At 41.9% G+C, this 18666-nt stretch overlaps 1 protein-coding gene across 3 annotated transcripts in view; it reads right to left on the bottom strand.

The window, feature by feature from the left end:
- PCYT1B (phosphate cytidylyltransferase 1B, choline) overlaps window positions 1-18666 on the bottom strand; it is a 148735-nt gene that overhangs the window by 67445 nt on the left and 62624 nt on the right. For 2 of the 3 annotated variants that reach the window (XM_061407834.1, XM_061407833.1), the window contains exons 2-3: window positions 15517-15616; window positions 1055-1171 (exon numbers count right to left, since the gene is read on the bottom strand). In XM_061407834.1, coding sequence (XP_061263818.1) covers window positions 1055-1171; window positions 15517-15616 — 217 coding nt within the window. Of the gene's footprint in view, window positions 1-1054; window positions 1172-15516; window positions 15617-16114; window positions 16375-18666 lie in introns of those variants that run through there. The other variant, XM_061407835.1, reaches the window with a different exon arrangement.

Here is an 18666-nt window from a genome sequence, read left to right as displayed (position 1 = left end):
TTTTCCACTCAAAATAAAGGAAATGAACAGAGATGGGTCCTCTGCCCACCTTGGGTTCCCTCTGCATGATCTGTTCAGTAACCATTGCCTCTTATCATCTCTTCCTTCTGGAAAGAATTCTATTCAGGAACCATATGGTCACTATGTTCAGCAAAATCTGCAAACAATTCCTCCTAAGTATTCAAAAGTAGTTTCAAACTTGTGAAAGACAACAAAATACTGTAAAAAACAGATATGTAGTCTCTTACTATCACCTTGCTCCCTCACAGGAGAGGTGTAAGGGTTGGTGGTATCTAGTTCATGTAATGCCACAAAAAATGATCATGGTAAAAGGAAATGCTGCTTCCAGAAGCTACAGAGAAGAGACCCAGATCTCCCAGATCAGCCACTTTTCCTTTTACACAAACGGAAATCGGTAGGCCTTTTGGAAGAAGAAAATTTCAACCTACGTCTAATTACCCTTCTCTCTCCACAGCTTATGAACTCAGTCGCTTCCTTCAGTGTAAACCAAGATTACTTGCATATATAAAACTCCATTTCTTTAACACATGGCATATAAATTCAATTAATCGGGACTGTTGTAAGCCACTACCATTAGCACAACACTGTCCTAAGTGCTGTGGGTCACACCAAAGGAACAGACAATGACCTTGCTCAACATTAATCATCCTGAGTTTCCTCTAGTCTCCAAGATTTGAAATCAGAATAATATTGCTTTTCTCCTAACCCTCTAGGAAATTTCAGAAATAGGAACTGGAACATTCCTCAAACACAAAAAGAAAGGTATTAATGGAAAACACAAAGCAGTTACATTTGGTGGTATTATTAGTCTCTCTTTCTCTAGGAATCAACAGTTTATAATCTCATGATATAATTTCCCCTATGGTGTTTTTAAAATCTCATGTTAAATTTCAGGCAGTAAACAAGGAACCCAATATAGGCTGAATTGGGAGCATTAACAATGGGAGGTTTTAATGATAGAAGTCTGAAAGGGCTTCTTTTCAGGAAGAACATTATATAAGAGTTTTCTAGACAAAGAAAATGTACTTCTTACCTCCTACCAGCAGGTAGCTGTTGGGAAACAGTGTTTTTGCTTGCATAAGTGCCCTTGCATGACCTGAGTGGAAGAGGTCAAATATTCCATCCGCATATACTCTCACGGGCCTGTCAACTGTGGAAGAAAGAAAACATCATCAACAGAACTGCAGAATAAGGAATCCCAGTCACCTGATCCTTCTGTCAGTATAGCACTGTAAGAAGGTTTACCTGGAGAAAACACAATGTCTACATACCATCAGTTGCATATTAGTGCATGAAATTAATTTTACCAAGAAGTTCTTTTCAGGACATCAAAGCAGAGTAAAAACATAACAAAATTAAGATTGACCCAGTATGCACATTTTTAACTGCAGAGCACTGGGGAATTGTCTCGACCCAGAGTAGAGTCTCAGGTGGCTGAGTGGGCAGATTTAGACAGACCAGGCATCACCAAAGGGTTAGCAGAGTCAAGCCAGCAGGAATATCAAGGTAGGAGTGACTGGGGAGCTCAATGAAAGGCCAAACAAGTTCTGGCAGTCTGGCAGTCCCAAACAAAGATCCCTAAGTCCTATTCCCAAAGGCAAAGATGCTGCTGTGCACCTCCTCCGAGTCACCATCACACAGTGAAATTCAGCCTTGGCAGAAGTAGTTACACCATAAAAATTGGCAACTGTTCAAGTCAGGGCTTAATTCCCTCTGCAGGGCCAGTTGTTACACATTTACCACTGCACAAAGGTCACTCCCTATCCTCTTTGACATCCTAAGATATGGGGCAGTGGCGGGGGGCACATGCTCCAAAGAGAGGAGAGTCAGGGAATAAAAGTTACACGTGTAGTGCTCAGGGATAGAGGAATGTGATCCATGCTACAGTTGTCCCTAGGGAGAAAGGTCAAGAGAGACAGAGACTCTCAGTGTGAAATATAGTGCTCTGGGAAGTGCCATGTCTTCAGGAAGAGGGACACACTTCACCACAGCTTCCTGGGAGTCAGGTGACTGTGCTCAGAAGTGCAGAGTGACACTTTTGCTGAGCCAGCCCAAAGACCCAGCACTTCCAATAAAAGGGAGACACCGGGAGGTAGAGGGGCTGGGCGCCAACGTTTACACCATTCTGGACTCTCAAGAAAACTAGAAAGTGAAAATATAGCCAACTAAGGGCTTCCCTTGTGGCTCAGCTGGTAAAGAATCCGCTTGCAATGTGGGGGACCTGGGTTCAATCCTTGGGTTGGGAAGATTCCCTGGAGAAGGGAAAGGCTACCCACTCCAGTATTCTGGCCTGGAGAATTCCATGGACTATGTTGCAAAGAGCTGGACACAACTGAGCAACTTTGACTTCACTTTCACAAGCTAAATATGGCCAACTGAACATACACACTCTGATCTCCACATCCTCTCAAACACCACAAGAATTACAGAGAAAGAATTAAAAAGGGATAATCCCCCAAGGACATAGGAAACAATGAAGGCAATGACAGTGGATTAGAGATGTCAACCACAACTTGGAAAGTTGGTTGTCACGTGCTGGGTATCTACAGGGAACAAGAATCAGAGGTGGGGCAGATGGGGAAAGGATTGCTGGTTGGTTGGCTTTATGAGACTAAGATTCCTACTAAATTTTTAAAGACACATTATATTGATGTTATAAATTTTTCAAAAAGAAATCAATGCAAACTTCTGTTGAATGATCCTCAAGTCTGAGATTTAAAATTGTGATTATTTTTTGACATACTACAACCTCATTAATTCAGAACATAAATTGAAAGGAACGTTACATTAATACATTCAGATGGTACAATGTTTCTAATAAATTAAATTTTTCTAATAAAAAAACTTGAGAGACTTTATTTCAGATAGGGAATTGCAATTATTCCCAATTATACACCATTTTGAGCAAACAGAATTGCCTTCACAGGATTATACTGTATTCTAAATAAGGCACAGTAAATAGAAAATACTTTGAAATAACAAACTGTCTAATGAGGGATCCTTGGTTTCAAAGCTCTTATTCAATTTGATTTCAATTGAGGAAAATTTGTTTTAAGATATAAACCCCAAGGGAAAGCAGATGGCAGTTTTGCAGAAGTTTTTGTTATTGATTCAGAGGTGATCAAGATAAATAAATTCAAGAAGGGAGGAAAGAAAAGTGAAGTGAAGAATGATGATATAATTAGGCTATTTAGTAGATCTTTGAAGAGTATTTGTGGAGTTGATTTTGCAATAAGCTCACTTTTTTGAATTGTAGTGTGTCAGCAATTGCCAGACTAAGAAATTCTGCAGGACCAAAAAAAACCCCCCAAACCCTGATCTCTTCAACAAATAAACTTAGAAAAAAAAAGAAGAAAGAAAAGAGATGAAGAGGGGATCTTAGAGATTAAAAGATATATTAAAAATATCTCAACATATTGTAATGTACAGACATTATTTGGATTTGGGTTCAAGCAAACTATAAATAAATGATGACATAAGACAACTGGAGGGATATATGTAAAATACAGCTGATTCACTTCACTATACAGCAGAAACTAACACAATATTGTAAAGTAACTAGACTCCAATAAAAAAGAAAAGACATGAATCCACCACAGGTGATTCATTGTTGATATATGGCAAAACCAACACAATATTGTAAAGTTAAAAAATAAAATAAAATAATAAAATATTTAGTTTCAGGTGAAAAAAAAAGAAAAGACAATTGGAAATTGGAACACTAGATATTTGATTATATTAAAGAATTACTGTTAATTTTTTAGGTGAGGTAATGGTATAGTGGTTATATCTTAAAAAACCAGAGCTCTTATTTTTAAGACATTATACAGAAATATTTATGGATGAAATGATATGAAGACTGGGATTTTGTTGCAAATAATTCAAGAGGGGAGAATTTATGAGGCAAGACTGGCCACAGGATGGTGGTTGTTAAGTATGGGTGATGGACACATGAAGGTTCATTATATTGTTCTATTTTCATGAATGTTTGAAATTCTCCATAATATTTTTAATAGACTGTGGCTTAACTTAACTTGCATATACATTTGCTTTAATCTTTGGTTGGAGGTTTTTCTGGACATCCTTTTAGGCATCTAGGGACTCTCCAAGGAGTCTATGCTGGGAACCACCGACCTGTGAAGCTACAGGTTTGGCCGTGATCAAAAAGTCTCTCCACAGCCATGCTGGAAAGACCTTAAAGTAGCTCCCAATGACTCCCACCTCATGCTCTTCTTGCCTCTGTGCGATCCTCTCCCTTTGAAATGGGAGTAGGAGCTATGCCTTGCTTCTAACCAGGAAAATATGACACTGGTGATAGATGTCTCCCCCATAATTATTTTACAGTGTGTAAGACTCCATTTTGCTAGCAGACTCAATCTTTCTCCCTTGGTGGCTTTGAAGAAGAAAGCTGCCATACTTTAGAGGGCCATGTGGCAAGGAATTGCAGGTGGCCTCTAGGAGCTGAGGGTGGTCTCTGGCTGACAACCAGCAAGAAGCTAGACCCCTGGTCTTAGAGTTACAAGGAAATAAATTCTGCCAACGACCTGAGTGAGCTCAAATACAGATCTATCATGAATCAAGAGAAATAAGCCAAGTGACACTTTGAATGCAGTCTTGTGAATCTCTGAATAGAGGACTCAGCTAAGCCAGGCTCAGACTCCTTAACCGTGGAAATTATGACATAATGAATATATATGCATTGTTTTAAGCCACTAGATCTGTGGTAATACATTAAATATCATACAAACTGAATACAATGGCAGTATAGATTTCCTGCCTACAGGTTATTATGCTTTTTGAAAAGTACTTAAGGTAAATTCCTATTTACCCTAAATGACCACAGCAAGGTATATCAGATAAATGTGATGTTCTGACAAAATGCAAATCTGTATACAAATCATTAAGTTCCATGTTTCAAATAATTTATTAATAAATATGACAAACTACATGTAACACCAAAATGATGCTGAATATTTTCTTGAAGATCATGGATACAAATAATGACCATGTACACTACTGTGGGTAAAATTTGATTATTTTAACTACCTGGATCTTACATTCCAAATTTCTGTAAGTTATTCAGCATCTTAAAGTAAAGGGAACAGTAAAGAGGGCTGTACTTAACAAATATCTCACACCATATACAAAAATTAACTCAAGATGGATCATAAACCTAAATGCAAAGCTAAAACTATAAAATTTCTAGAAGATCTGAGAAAACCAAAAAGATACATGTACCCCAATGTTCACTGCAGCACTATTTACAACAGCTAGGACATGGAAGTAACCTAGATGTCCATTGACAGGTGAATGGATAAAGAAGATGTGGTACATATATACAATGAAGTATCATTCAGCCATAAAAAAGAACAAAATTGGGTCATTTGTATTGATGTGGATAAACCTACAGTCTCTGTCATACAGAGTGAAGTTAGAAAGAGAAAAATAAATATCATATGTTAACATCCACTGGATCATTGAAAAAGCAAGACAGTTCCAGAAAAACATTTACTTACTGCTGCTTTATTGACTACACCAAAGCCTTTGACTGTGTGGATCACAACAAACTGTGGAAAATTCTTCAAGAGATGGGAATGCCAGACCACCTGACCTGCCTCTTGAGAAATCTGTATGCAGGTCAGGAAGCAACAGTTATTTTTTAAATTTATTTATTTTAATTGGAGGCTAATTACTTTACAATATTGTAGTGGTTTTTGCCATACATTGACGTGAATCAGCAACAGCAACAGTCAGAACTGGACATGGAACAACAGACTGGTTCCAAATAGGAAAAGGAGTACATCAAGGCTGTATACTGTTACCCTGCTTATTTAACTTATATGCAGAGTACATTGTGTGAAATGCCAGGCTGGATGAAATGCCAAGCTGGACTCAAGATTTCTAGGAGAAATATCAATAACCTCAGATATGCAGATGACACCACCCTTATGGCAGAAAGCAAAGAAGAACTAAAAAGCCTCTTGATGAAAGTGAAAGAGGAGAGTGAAAAAGTTGGCTTAAAACTCGACATTCAGAAAACTAAGATCATAGCATCCAGTCCCATCACTTCATGGAAAATAGATGGGGAAAAAGTGGAAACAGTGGCTGACTTTATTTTTCTGGGCTCCAAAATCATTGCAGATGGTGACTGCAGCCATGAAATTAAAAGACGCTTGCTCCCTGGAAGAAATGTTATGACCAACCTAGACAGCATATTGAAAACCAGAGACATTACTTTGTTGGTCAAGGCTATGGTTTTTCCAGTAGTCATGTATGGATGTGAGAGTTAGACTGTGAAGAGCGCTGAGCGCCAAAGAACTGATGCTTTTGAACTGTGGTGTTGGAGAAAACTCTTGAGAGTCCCTTGGACTGCAAGGAGATCAAACCAGTCCATCCTAAAGGAGATCAGTCCTGAGTGTTCGTTGGAAGGACAGATGCTGAAGCTGAAACTCCAATATTTTGGCCACCTGATGTGAAGAGCCACCTGACTCGCTGTAAAAGACCCTGATGCTGGGAAAGATTGAAGGCAGGAGGAGAAGGGGACGACAGAGGATGAGATGGTTGGATGGCATCACCGATTCAATGGACATGAGTTTGGGTAACCTTCAGGAGCTGGTGATGGACAGGGAAGCCTGGCGTGCTGCAGTCCATATATATATATATATATATATATATATATATATATATATATATATATATAGGGGATATATGTATACCTATAGCTGATTCATTTTGTTGTACAGCAGAAACTAATACAACATTGTAAAGCAATTATATTCCAATTTTTTAAAAATAAATAAAACTTCTAGAAGAAAAAAGAAAAAAATCATAGTGGCTTTGAGTTTGGAAAACAATTCTTAAATAGGAACCAAAAAGGACACACTATAAAACAAATATATATATTTTAAACCTTATTTAAAATCTTTATTCTTCAAAAGACATTTTTACAAATATGAAAAGGCAAGTCTCTGGGAGAAAATATTTGGAAAATATGTATTTGAGACTTGTATCTGGAATATATAAAGAACCCTCAAGACTCAATACTAAGATAAACAACTCTTTAAAAAGAGCAAAAAAATTTCAACAGCCAAATAGAGGATAGCAAATAAGGACATGAAAAGATCCTCAACCCCATTAGTCATTGCTGCTGCTGCTGCCGCTGCTGATTCGCATCAGTCGTGTCCGACTCTGTGCGACCCCAGAGACGGCAGCCCACCAGGCTTCCCGTCCCTGGGATTCTCCAGGCAAGAACACTGGAGTGGGTTGCCATTTCCTTCTCCAATGCATGAAAGTGAAAAGTGAAAGTGAAGTCGCTCAATCGTGTCCGACTCCAGCGACCCCATGGACTGCAGCCCACCAGGCTCCTCCATCCATGGGATTTTCTAGGCAAAAGTACTGGAGTGGGGTGCCATTGCCTTCTCTGCCATTAGTAATTAGGGAAATATAAATTAAGGTCATACTGAGATATTACTTCCTACTCATTAGAATGGCTAAAAATTTCAAAAATTATTGACCATACCAAGTGTTGGGGAGGATATAGAGCAAATGGAACTCTCATACACTGCTAATGGGAACGTAAAATGGTACAAATGCATTGGAAAGCAGTTTGGCAGTTGGTCAAAAAGTTAAATATATACATACCATATGGCCAGATAGGAGGCAATCATCAACTACATTACCTGTGAATTCACATTTTTGCAGGGCACGTTATGGGGTTTCTTGATATTGTTTCAGATTCAGGCAACAATAAAAGGGTGATAATTCATTTTTTTCTTATGGCTTTTTAAAAGGAGCTTGTTAACAATGCCTTAAAAGTACATTTGGGGGACTTCCCTGGTGAGCCAGTGGTTAAGAGTCTGCCTGTCAATGAAGGGAACATGGATTCAATCCCTGGTCTGGGAAGATTCCACATGCCACAGGACAACTAAGCCCGTGCACCACAAAGCCCACCAAAGCCTGCGAGCTCTGGAGCCTGTGCTCCGCAACAAGAGAAGCCACTGCAACAAGAAGCCCACACACCACAACTAGAGTAGCCCCCACTCGCCACAACTAGAGAAAACCTGTGCGCAGCAACAAAGAGCCAGTGCAGCCAAAAAGAATAAACATAATGAATAAACGAATTATTTTTTAAAGTACACATGGATTTACAAAGCATATGTATTTCACTTAATCTTTCCATCAATTCTGTGAAGTAGGTAGGGGAGAAAGGACTTACTATCCTCTCTCATAGAGGGACAAATGAAAACTCAGTAAAGCTGAGGAGCTTACCCAGCATCATACAACTGACTTAAGATATGATAATGTGATATATAATATGATAGGAGAGTTTGAGTGCAAACCAAACTCAAATGTTCTTCTAACTCATGATGCCTCCTAGAAAACTACATGCCAATATGGAGTCTTTTTTAAAAAAGAGAAAGATAGACTATTACCAAAGGCCCAGTAATTAGTATTGTTTTTATGTACAACTGATGTACAAAAAAGGTGGCAAAAAATCAAACTTTTAAAATCTAATAGTTTCCTATTTATAAAGTTTACATAGCTTTTTAAAAATGTTTATTTTATTTATTTGTCTTGGCTGCCTCGGGTCTAGTTGTAACATGAGGGTTTAATTGCTCCCTGGCATGTGGGATCTTGGTTCCCAGACCAGGGATTGAACCTGCATCCCCTGTACTGCAAAGCAGGTTCTTAACCACTGGACCACCAGGGAACTCCCTATAAAGTTTACATAGTTTTATATAAACTTCATCATTTTCTTCTACTTATAGGCAGTGATGCTACTTTCAGTCAATGATAAAGATCGATATTTACTTTTTAAAATACATTGAAGTTAAAAAAGAGTACATCTAAAGAAAAATTAAGTAAATTATAGTACAGGTGACACATAAATAAGGCAAAATTCATTAAGGTGGCTCTTGAAACATGCATTTTGAAAGCTTTATACATATCACCATGAACAGAACAATGCAAATTCCCTTTCTGTGAAGGAAAGTAAGAAATCACAACTGAGTTTCCCTTAGTCGGCTTTACTGGAAAGGAACCTATGAAACAATCATTTGGACTTGTCCTTTACCTCCAGGCAGAGGACTGATTCTTTCTGTCTCCGGATACGTACTAATAAACCTTGGAGGGTCATAGCTCCACAGCTGGACAAGTTCAGCTAAGATTCACAGTGCCAGTTCCACTCAACAACAACAAAAAACAACCCAATCAAAAAATGAGCAGAAGACCTAAACAGACATTTCTCTGAAGAAGACATACAGAGGGCCAAAACCACATGAAAAGATGCTTAACGTATCTAATTATTAAAGAAATGCAAATCAAAACTACAATGAGTTATTACGTCATACCAGTCAGAATGGCCATCATTAAAAAGTCTGTAAATAAGAAATGGTGGAAAGGGTATGGAGGAAAGAGAACCATCTTACACAGATGGGAATGTAAACTGGTGCAGCCACTGTAGAGAACAGTATGGAGGTTCCTCCAAAAGGTAAAAATAGAGTTGCTGTATCATCCAGCAATCCCACTCCTAGGCATATGCCCAGATAAAACTGCATTTCAAAAAGATACATACACTGCTATGTTCATAGCAGCACCATCTGCACTAGCCAAGACATGGAAACAACCTACATGCCTGGTGACAGACGAATGGACAAAGAAGGTGTGGGCCACATACACAATAGAATACTATGCAGCCATCAAAAAGATCCCATTTTAAAAAAGCAATGCCATCAAAGCCACCAAAAAGATGGCATCAAAAAGACTGGCATTAGGCATCAACAAAGCCATCAAAAAGATGCCATCAAGAAAGAAACCAGTGCCATTTGCAGCAACATGGATGGACCCGGAGATCACCATACTAAGCGAAGGAAGTCAGAAAGAGAAAGACAAAAACGTGATATCATTTAAATGTGGAAACTAAAATACAATACAAATCAACACATCTACAAAAACAGACGCACCGATATAAAGAACAGACTTGCGATTGCCAAGGGGAGTGAGCAGGGGAGGGAAGGAATGGGAGTTTGAGATTAGCAGAAGTGAACTGTTAGATATAGTATGGATAAATGAGAAAGTTCTATTGTATTGCTGCTGCTAAGCTGCTAAGTCACTTCAGTCGTGTCCGACTCTGTATGACCCCATAGACAACAGCCACCAGGCTCCCCCGTCCCTGAGATTCTCCAGGCAAGAACACTGGAGTGGGTTGCCATTTCCTTTTCCAATGCACGAAAGTGAAAAGTGAAGTCGCTCAGCCGTGTCCGACTCTTAGCGACCCCATGCACTGCAGCCTACCAGGCTCCTCCATCCATGGGATTTTCCAGGCAAAGTACTGGAGTGGGGTGCCATTGCCTTCTCCGTATTGTATTGCACAGGTAACTAAATTTAATACCCTGTGACAAAAATACCCTGGAAAAGAATATAAAAAAGAATATATGTGTATGTATAATGAGCCACTTTGCTGTACAGAAAAAACTTCTACAACATGGTAAATCAACTATACTTCAATAATTTTTTTTAAATGTGCTAGTTCCAACTGCTCTACTGTGCTCCTTCTCTTAAGGTTCCTCACCCTCTGACCTCACAGATGAGGTCCAGGAGCTAAAAGCTATGAGCAGCCTCTCTGAGAATTTATACACCAGCCCCTGTTTGGGTAGACCTAAACCTGTGAAACATAAAGTAGGCTATCATATGAAGTCATAAAATGGGCTAGTGAAGGAGTTAGTGAAAGACTTTAGTTACAACTATAATCCTGAAACACGCTGTAAACCCCCAATACAGGCCTCTTTCCTCTTTTTGACGGGATGTTCAAGACAGCACCACAGAAGGGTGCTTACTAGTCTTGAAAATTACCAAACACTTCAAAAAGGTAATGACATTTTTCTTGTCTTCTTAAACAATAGTCAAATAGCAAGATATTTTAAAAACTCTGTGAGCTTCTCTAGTAACAATCCAATGCAACAACTATTCTTTAGATAACTGTCACAATACTTGCTCCAACCACGAACAACAGTTACTCTTAAGCAGTGGTTCTAGCAGTATAGTCCCAGGACAGGCATTACCTGCTGCTAAGTTGCTTCAGTCGTGTCCGACTCTGTGCGACCCCATAGACAGCAGCCCACCAGGCTCCCCTGTCCCTGAGATTCTCCAGGCAAGAACGCTGGAGTGGGTTGCCATTTCCTTCTCCAATGCATGAAAGTGAAAAGTGAAAGTGAAGTCACTCAGTCGTGTCCAACTCTTAGCGACCCCATGGACTGCAGCCTACCAGGCTCCTCTGTCCATGGGATTTTCCAGGCAAAAGTACTGGAGTGGGGTCCCATTACCTAGGAACTTGTTAGAGATGCAAATACTCGAGCCTCACCCAGACCAAAATCTGGGAGAGGGGCCCAGCAGAGGGTTTTAGCAAGGCCTTCAGGAGGTTCTAAGCAAGCTAAAGTTTGAGGACCACTCTCAGTGACTGATTATCAGAGTGTGGTCTAAGACGAATATGTGCCTTGTAAGTAATCAAAGAACTAACTTCTTGTCACATTTTAACACTGATATTAAAAGTTCTAAGTAGGGCTTCCCCAGTGGTCCAGCGGTAAAGAATCTACCTGCCAGTGCAGAAGACACAGGTTCAATCGCTGATCCAGGAAGATCCTACAGGCCATGGAGCAACTAAGCCCACGCACCAGAACTATTGAGCCTGTGCTCTAGAGCCAGAGAGCCACAACTACTGAGTCCATAGGCCACAGCTACTGAAGCCCACATGCCCTAGAGTCTGTGCTATGCTACAAGAGAAGCCTCCACAATGAGAAGCTCACACACTGCAACTACAGAGTAGCCTCCACTTTGTGCAACTAGAGAAAAACCTGTGCACATCAACGAAGACCCAACACAGCCAAAAAAAATTATTTTTTAATTTTTAAAAGATGCTCTAAATAAAGGATTTCCTAGCAGAAGTTCCCTTGGCCAGATGCCCACCAAATATCACAAATTCTCCTGGATGACTTCCCAGTATGGTCACCTGAGATAAAAGGGGAGAATTTCTGAGAATAGTAGTTCACCTTTGCTCCACCTCATCCCTCCTTTAATGACCTGTGTACCACAGAGCCCACCATACAGGTATTTTAAAATGCACCATCTTATTCTAGCTTGAGTCTTAGGCTTTAAACCTCTTGGCGGGACTTCCCTGGTGCAACAGTGGGTAAGAATCCTCCTTCCAATGCAGGAAACACAAGTTCGATCCCTGGTCCAGGAAGTTCCCACATTCCATGAAGCAACTAAGCCTGTGTGCCACCACTACTGAACCTGTGCTCTAGAGCCCGCGAGCCCCAACTACTGAGTTCACATGCCCTAGAGCCCATGTTCTGCAACAAGAGAAGCCACTGCAATGAGAAGCACGTGCACTGCAACTAAGAGCAGCCCCACTCACCACAACCAGAGAAAGCCCAAGTGCAGCAATGAAGACCCAGTGCCACCAAAAATAAGATACATAAATTATTAAAACAACAACAACAAACACACACTTGGCAGTTAGCCTACAGGTACTCCGTCTCACTCAATCACCCCCAGCAGCAGGTCAAACTCTGATTCTATTTCCAACTGATGAGCTCCTTTTCTTGTCCCAATCTTTCATTCATTCATTCATTCATTCACAAAGTATTGAATTCACAAAGTACTGAGCATACAGTACTACTCTAGGTGCTGGTAAAACATCAGTGGGCATGGAGATGGTCCTCCCACTACAGAAGATGGTAGCATCTGTCTTGTTCACACACTTGCTAGCCTCCAGTTCAAAGTCTGAGCATGTTCTCACTGAGCTCCATGGGCTGCCGTGGCACATGCTCCACAGGGCAGCCCATCGTGGTGGACAAAGCAGGGGTATGAGGTGAAAGGGACTTGAGATCGAATCCTAGCTCTACCTGTCAGCTAGGACATTTGACAAGTTACTTTCCAGTTCTCCAAGTGTCACTGACCTTGTCAGCAGAGAGGGCACAAAAATACCCACCTTAACCAGTTTTTGCAAAGACTAAATAGAGTACATACAGGGCACAGCACCTAGCAGATGGAGGGCAAGTTCAAATCCCCTTTTCCTTTCCCTTAGAAAAGTAGGATCCTTTTCTGCTCGGGCCTAAAACTCATCCTTTAACTTGAAGTCAAGTCTGTTCTCTTCATAACCACCTGGACTTTCATTCCACCGTTTAGATTTATTGCTGCATCAGCATTTCTCAGGCTATGGTCTATAGGTCACCAACTTCAGAATCGCCTGGGCTATTTGTTAAAAATGCAGATGCCTGGGCTCCATCCTAGATTTAGGAGTCTGGGAGAGTGAGCAAAAACCTCTGCTGTTTACAAACTTACCAGGTGATTCTTTGCACACTGGTTTAGCTGCTCTGCACTATCTCCTCAAGGCTTTTCTTTGCCTAAATTTTCACAACAAGTCATTATAAGAACTTCCTTGGTAATCCAGTGGTTGAGAATCCACCTGTCAACACAGGTAACGTGGGTTCAATCCCTGGTCCAGGAGCTAAGATCCCACATGCCACAGGGCAACTAAGCCTGTGCACCACGACTAGAGAGCAGCCCCACTCACCATAACCAGGGAAAGCCCCCACAGCACAAAGACCCGGTGTGCCCGAAAATAAATGAGTAAATTTAAACAAAGCAGTCGCTACAAAGCCCTCTAACTGCCTGCTCTGCTCCTCACTTCACTCCCTCGAAGCTCTTCTTAAAGGGGCAGCAGAGTGTGCCCCTTTAAGAGTGAAAAGGGTCAACAGATCAAGCTTGAGCACAAACAGGTTTGAGATCCAATCCCAGCTTTAGCACTTACCAGTGGTTCTCAAAGCGTGGTTCCCCAGCAGCAGCCTCACCTGGGAACTTCTTAGAGACGCACATTCTTGGGTCTCACCCCAGTTGGACTGAATCAGGGGGTAAGGCCCAGCCACCTGTGTTTTAATAAGCCCTCTGGGTTATTCTAAGACAAACTCAAATGTGAGAAACACTGCCACTTACTAGCTAAACGATCTTCTGCAGATTCACAGATTCTCTAAAGCAGCAGTCCCCAACCTCTTTGGCACCAGGAACTGGTTTTGTGGGAGACAATTTTTCCATGGACTGGGGTGGGGATGGTTTGGGGATGATTCAAGTGCATTATATTTATTGTGCACTTTATTTCTATCATTATTACATCAGCTGCACCTCAGATCATCAGGCACTAGATCCTGGAGGTTGGGGACCCCTGTTCTAAAGCCTTCACTTCCTCACCTGTGAAATGCTAAAAGTATTAAACACATAGGGTTGTGATAGTGAAATGACAATAAAGATAAAGAACTTAGTGTACAGTAAGTACTTAATAAATATCTGCTGCTCTTAAGCAAACTGTCCTTTGTCGCATGGATTCTATCACATTTGGGATGTTTGTTTTTTGGGCTGGCGAGTGGAAACCATAGAATTATGCCGTCCCAAATGGCTCAAGGCTCACCTGCTGGACTAGTCTTATTTTTCACTCCATCGCAATCGACAGAAACGCCACTCCCTCCCTCCCTATCATTGCACCTTCACTATTCCTGTCTCACTTGCCCACAATATCCTTCCATTTTCTTCCCACAAAGAACCCATCGTTACTTTTTCTGACAGATCAGCTCAGGTCTGGGATTAGGTCTTGCCTGACTGCTTGAAGCCAAATGAATCTGCCCTTCTCAAAACTGTCAGCTATCATTTGTGCTGCAGGATTTAACCCCTAAGAACATGCATGCAAGCTACTGGTGGGTTTTTATTTCCTATCTAGTTGTCTTATCTCTATAATTATAGTGAACGCTCTTAGGAAACAGAGATAGCACCTTACAGTTCTTTTTTACATCTCTTCCCTCTCCATCTCCGGTAGGGGCTAAAGGAATGAACGGTAAGTTCCTAGAGCAGAGCCAGGGCATACTTGGAGAAACTTAAAACACAGACTTTTAAGAATGATAATAATTACAGTAGCGTAGGTTTTTCTATGACCTCACAGTTTTTAAAAAATGCAATGGTATGTTTAATGCAATCTAGTTGTCATAAATGGAGAAGGCAATGGCACCCCACTCCAGTACTCTTGCCTGGAAAATCCCATGGATGGAGGAGCCTGGTAGGCTGTGGTCCATGGGGTTGCACAGAGTTGGACACGACTGAAGTGACTTAGCAGCAGTAGCAGCAGCAGTTGTCATAAAAAGCCTGCTTAGGAATCCTGGCCCTGTTTGCACATGAGGAAACAGATTCAGACTATTCTCATGACTCGCCCAGGTGGTAGAAAGTAAAGAAGAGAGCTGGGGCTCCAACTCCAGTGTCCTGCAACATCTTTTCCTTGGCTACTTTGCTTGGTGCAGTTGATCGACATCAGCGTTTACCCTCCCCGCCCTGTGCGATCACCTCGAGATGCATGTCTCCAATGTGAAGCAAGAGCTGCTCACATAATGATGGGCCTTTCTGCCACTTGAGGTGTCAGGACAGGGCCCATCTGGAGAATAAGTAGTACAGCCTCACCTGGTGTCCCTAAGCGGGCTTGCGCAATGGTCAGTTTCTCATGGGGTGCTTGGCACAGACAACTGGTTTCATCTGCAAATGGGGCAGGTGCAGTCAGGGTCTAGAAGGAAAAAAGAGAAAGGGAGTAAATTCAGTCTGACAGCCTTGGCTTTGGCACTGGCTTCCCCTGAAGTTTTATTTCTGTTGGCTACATGTGGATGATTAAGTAGAAGATATCCACTCAGTCTTTCAGAGAAATATTGTACTGTTAGAAAGAAAAACAGGGATAATGTTCATGAAGGCTTTTTTTTTTTTTTTCCTGACTGATGCTTCAGCAATAAGCTCTCCAGCATGTACTATCTGCCAGGTACCAGACGTGGTGCTCTGGACATGGTATTTCCCCCAGGCCCTGCAATACCCTATGATGGTAGACACTGCTCTCCTATAGGCATTCTGTCCTTCTACAGCACAGGACGATATCATCTCTGCATCGCAGAAAAGGAAACTGAGGCTTAGCAGGATTAAGGAACATGCCAAGTCATGCCCCCTGGAAAGGCACGATGCTCAGCTTGGAGCATTTCACAGACAACCAGGGCAGACTTCAAACATTCAGACTTACCCACACCCGGGGGTACTCGGCTGGAAGGAATGCCATGGTCAGGAGTGTGGCAGACATCTGTATTTCACACACAGCGGCCTGGCCAATCACAAACTCTGACGTCTCTTTAGCGCAAAGGCCCAAGCAGTTATCTGTGCCCGGGGAGGGCCTAAAAGCCCAGCATTTCTGGCGGGCTGCAGATAACTGCTCCTCTCTGGTGGTTCCAACAGCCACCAACGGCTGGAGGCCCCGCCCCAGGCAGCTCGGGCTGGGGCTCTGGGGAGCGCTGTCAGAGAGATGTAGTCACTTGGAAGCCTGCCCAGGAAGTGGCTCTGCATTTTTGAGTCAGCCTCTTAAAATGAAAACCTCACTCTCTCTAGACAGAGGAAGACAAAGTGAGCCGTATTTCTGTAAACAAGGGGCAAGTGCAATCCAGAATCCATCTGTCGTCTTTGAACTATGTCCTTACCATGGTCTTCGCTACCTCATCTTCAGTATTTTTAAAGCTGAAGGTGACGAGTCACTGTGAATATTACTCATATTGCTGCATGAACTATTTCTTAGAGATAGACACAGGTGTTCCTTAACTTGGGAAGACTAAAGAATGATCCATACATGTGAAGGCGGCTCTGAGACTGCCATTCATTCACTCATTCACTTATATACATGCCAGGTGACATCTGAGAACTGGAGGTAGAAGCAAAGGTAAGACCAGTCCCCACTCTGCAGGGACCCCCATGCTCCACTGACCTGCCCCTACTGTCTCCCCATTGTACCTTTCGCCCTGGGAGCTGGAGTCCTGCCCTAAAGTTGTCTGGAGACCTCTCAGTTGATTGAGGCTTTCTTAACCCCCACCCTCCCATTCAGGGCTCTGAAAGCAAATCAAGACTTGAGACACGGAATCAGGAAATTTGAGTCTCTTACCACTTCCCTTTGAGATACATCAAGGTGACCTTGTAGGTCATGATGGGTCAGGGCAGTATTTTGAAGGAATAAAGGGGCGCAGGTGCAGGGATGAGAGCAGAGGCTCTGTAGCCACAAAATGGGGGTTCAAATACCATTTCTAGCACTTAAAGGCTCTGTGTTCTAATTTGACTCTCCTGGTTCAAAGGAACAGATGCTACAGCTAAGTCAAGAGATGAAGGCTTACTTTACAGCTATCCTGGCACACAAACTGTGGGGGAAAAGGAGAAAGGGGCAGCACCTGGCCCCAGAGTGCTCTACATTGACCTGGCTGCTCTCTGCATGTCCATCTTTCTGTCCCGCTCAGATTACTCTGTTTCCTTCCACTACATTCAAGTCTCTGCCTTCTCCTCCCTCAGAAACTTCAGCTTGAATATGGCCCATTGCAGCTTCCTCAGCCTCCCTGCCCAACCTTGTTTCAACGGCTTTGGGTTGAGCCTTTCAGTCCCAGCTCCTCCCTCTGCCTACCCACTTTCTGCTTCTTTCCATGCTTCCCAATTCAAAATCCTAATGGAAGATCAACGTGACCAAGTTCATCTGTTCAAACCAGGCCACAACCAGGATTGGCTGGCACTCAGTCAGGTGCCACCTGGGGCCCAGCGGCTGGAGTTAGTGAAGGGAGGAGGACTAGTGAGGGAGGTCATGGGTAGCCTGTCATGGCCTCTTTAGCAGGAGCTGCCTTTGGGGCAAGAAATGTATCTGACTTTGGGAACATGCCTGCAATGTGGGTAGACCTGGGTTTGATCCCTGGGTGGGGAAGATCCCCTGGAGGAGGGCATGGCAACCCACTTGAGAATTCTTGCCTGAGAAATCCCATGGACAGAGGAGCCTGATGGGCTACAGTCCGTGGGGTTGGGAAGAGTGTGACACAACTGAGTTGACTAACACTTTCACTGGTGGTTAAGACTCCATGCTGCATGCTTCCAATGCAGGGTGCCTGGTCAGGGAACTAAGATCCTGTGTGATGCAACTAAGATTCAGTGCAGCCAAATAAATATTTTTCAAAAAAGAAATGTATCTGACTTTGTGTGTTCTTAAAAGGAAGCTCCTCAACTTAGTTGAAACTTTTATCTGTAAAATGGGTACCTATCTTATAGGGGTGTTGTGAAAAATGGGGATCAGGTATGTGAAGGACCTGGTACTCAAGGACTTGGAGCCATTTTTAGTGCTTCTAGCTTCTGTTAGTGTTCACTGTTATATATCATAGTATGTAGTACTATATATTATGATTAATTATATCTATTGTGTAGTTCCCCATTGAAACCAGCAAACTGACTCATGAATGAATTTTTAGGACACAACCCAAATAGACAAATGAATTGGCAAATGGGGTTAACTTACATTAATGATTCATTGACCTTCAATGTATGTGGCCAGTGAATCTTTTTTACATGATCTAAAATAAATTACTAATTGGAGATCTTTTATGTGCTAGTCACAAACTTTATTAAAGATATAAGGTGTTGCTGTTTTCCAAGAAAGGTATCAATATATTTTAGAGGGTGTGAAACCTGGTAATTAGACTTGTAAAGCAACAGTAGTTACTCAAAGGTGAAAACAGGTTTATGTGCACTGTGCATTTTGTTCTTAATCATTGTGACCTAGAAGTA

Source organism: Bos javanicus, chromosome X, assembly GCF_032452875.1.
Source record: "Bos javanicus breed banteng chromosome X, ARS-OSU_banteng_1.0, whole genome shotgun sequence".
In the NCBI taxonomy this organism is placed as follows: Eukaryota; Metazoa; Chordata; class Mammalia; order Artiodactyla; family Bovidae; genus Bos; species Bos javanicus.
The sequence above is the reverse complement of the archived record's forward strand: the minus strand, read 5'-3'. Positions and strand labels throughout refer to the sequence as shown.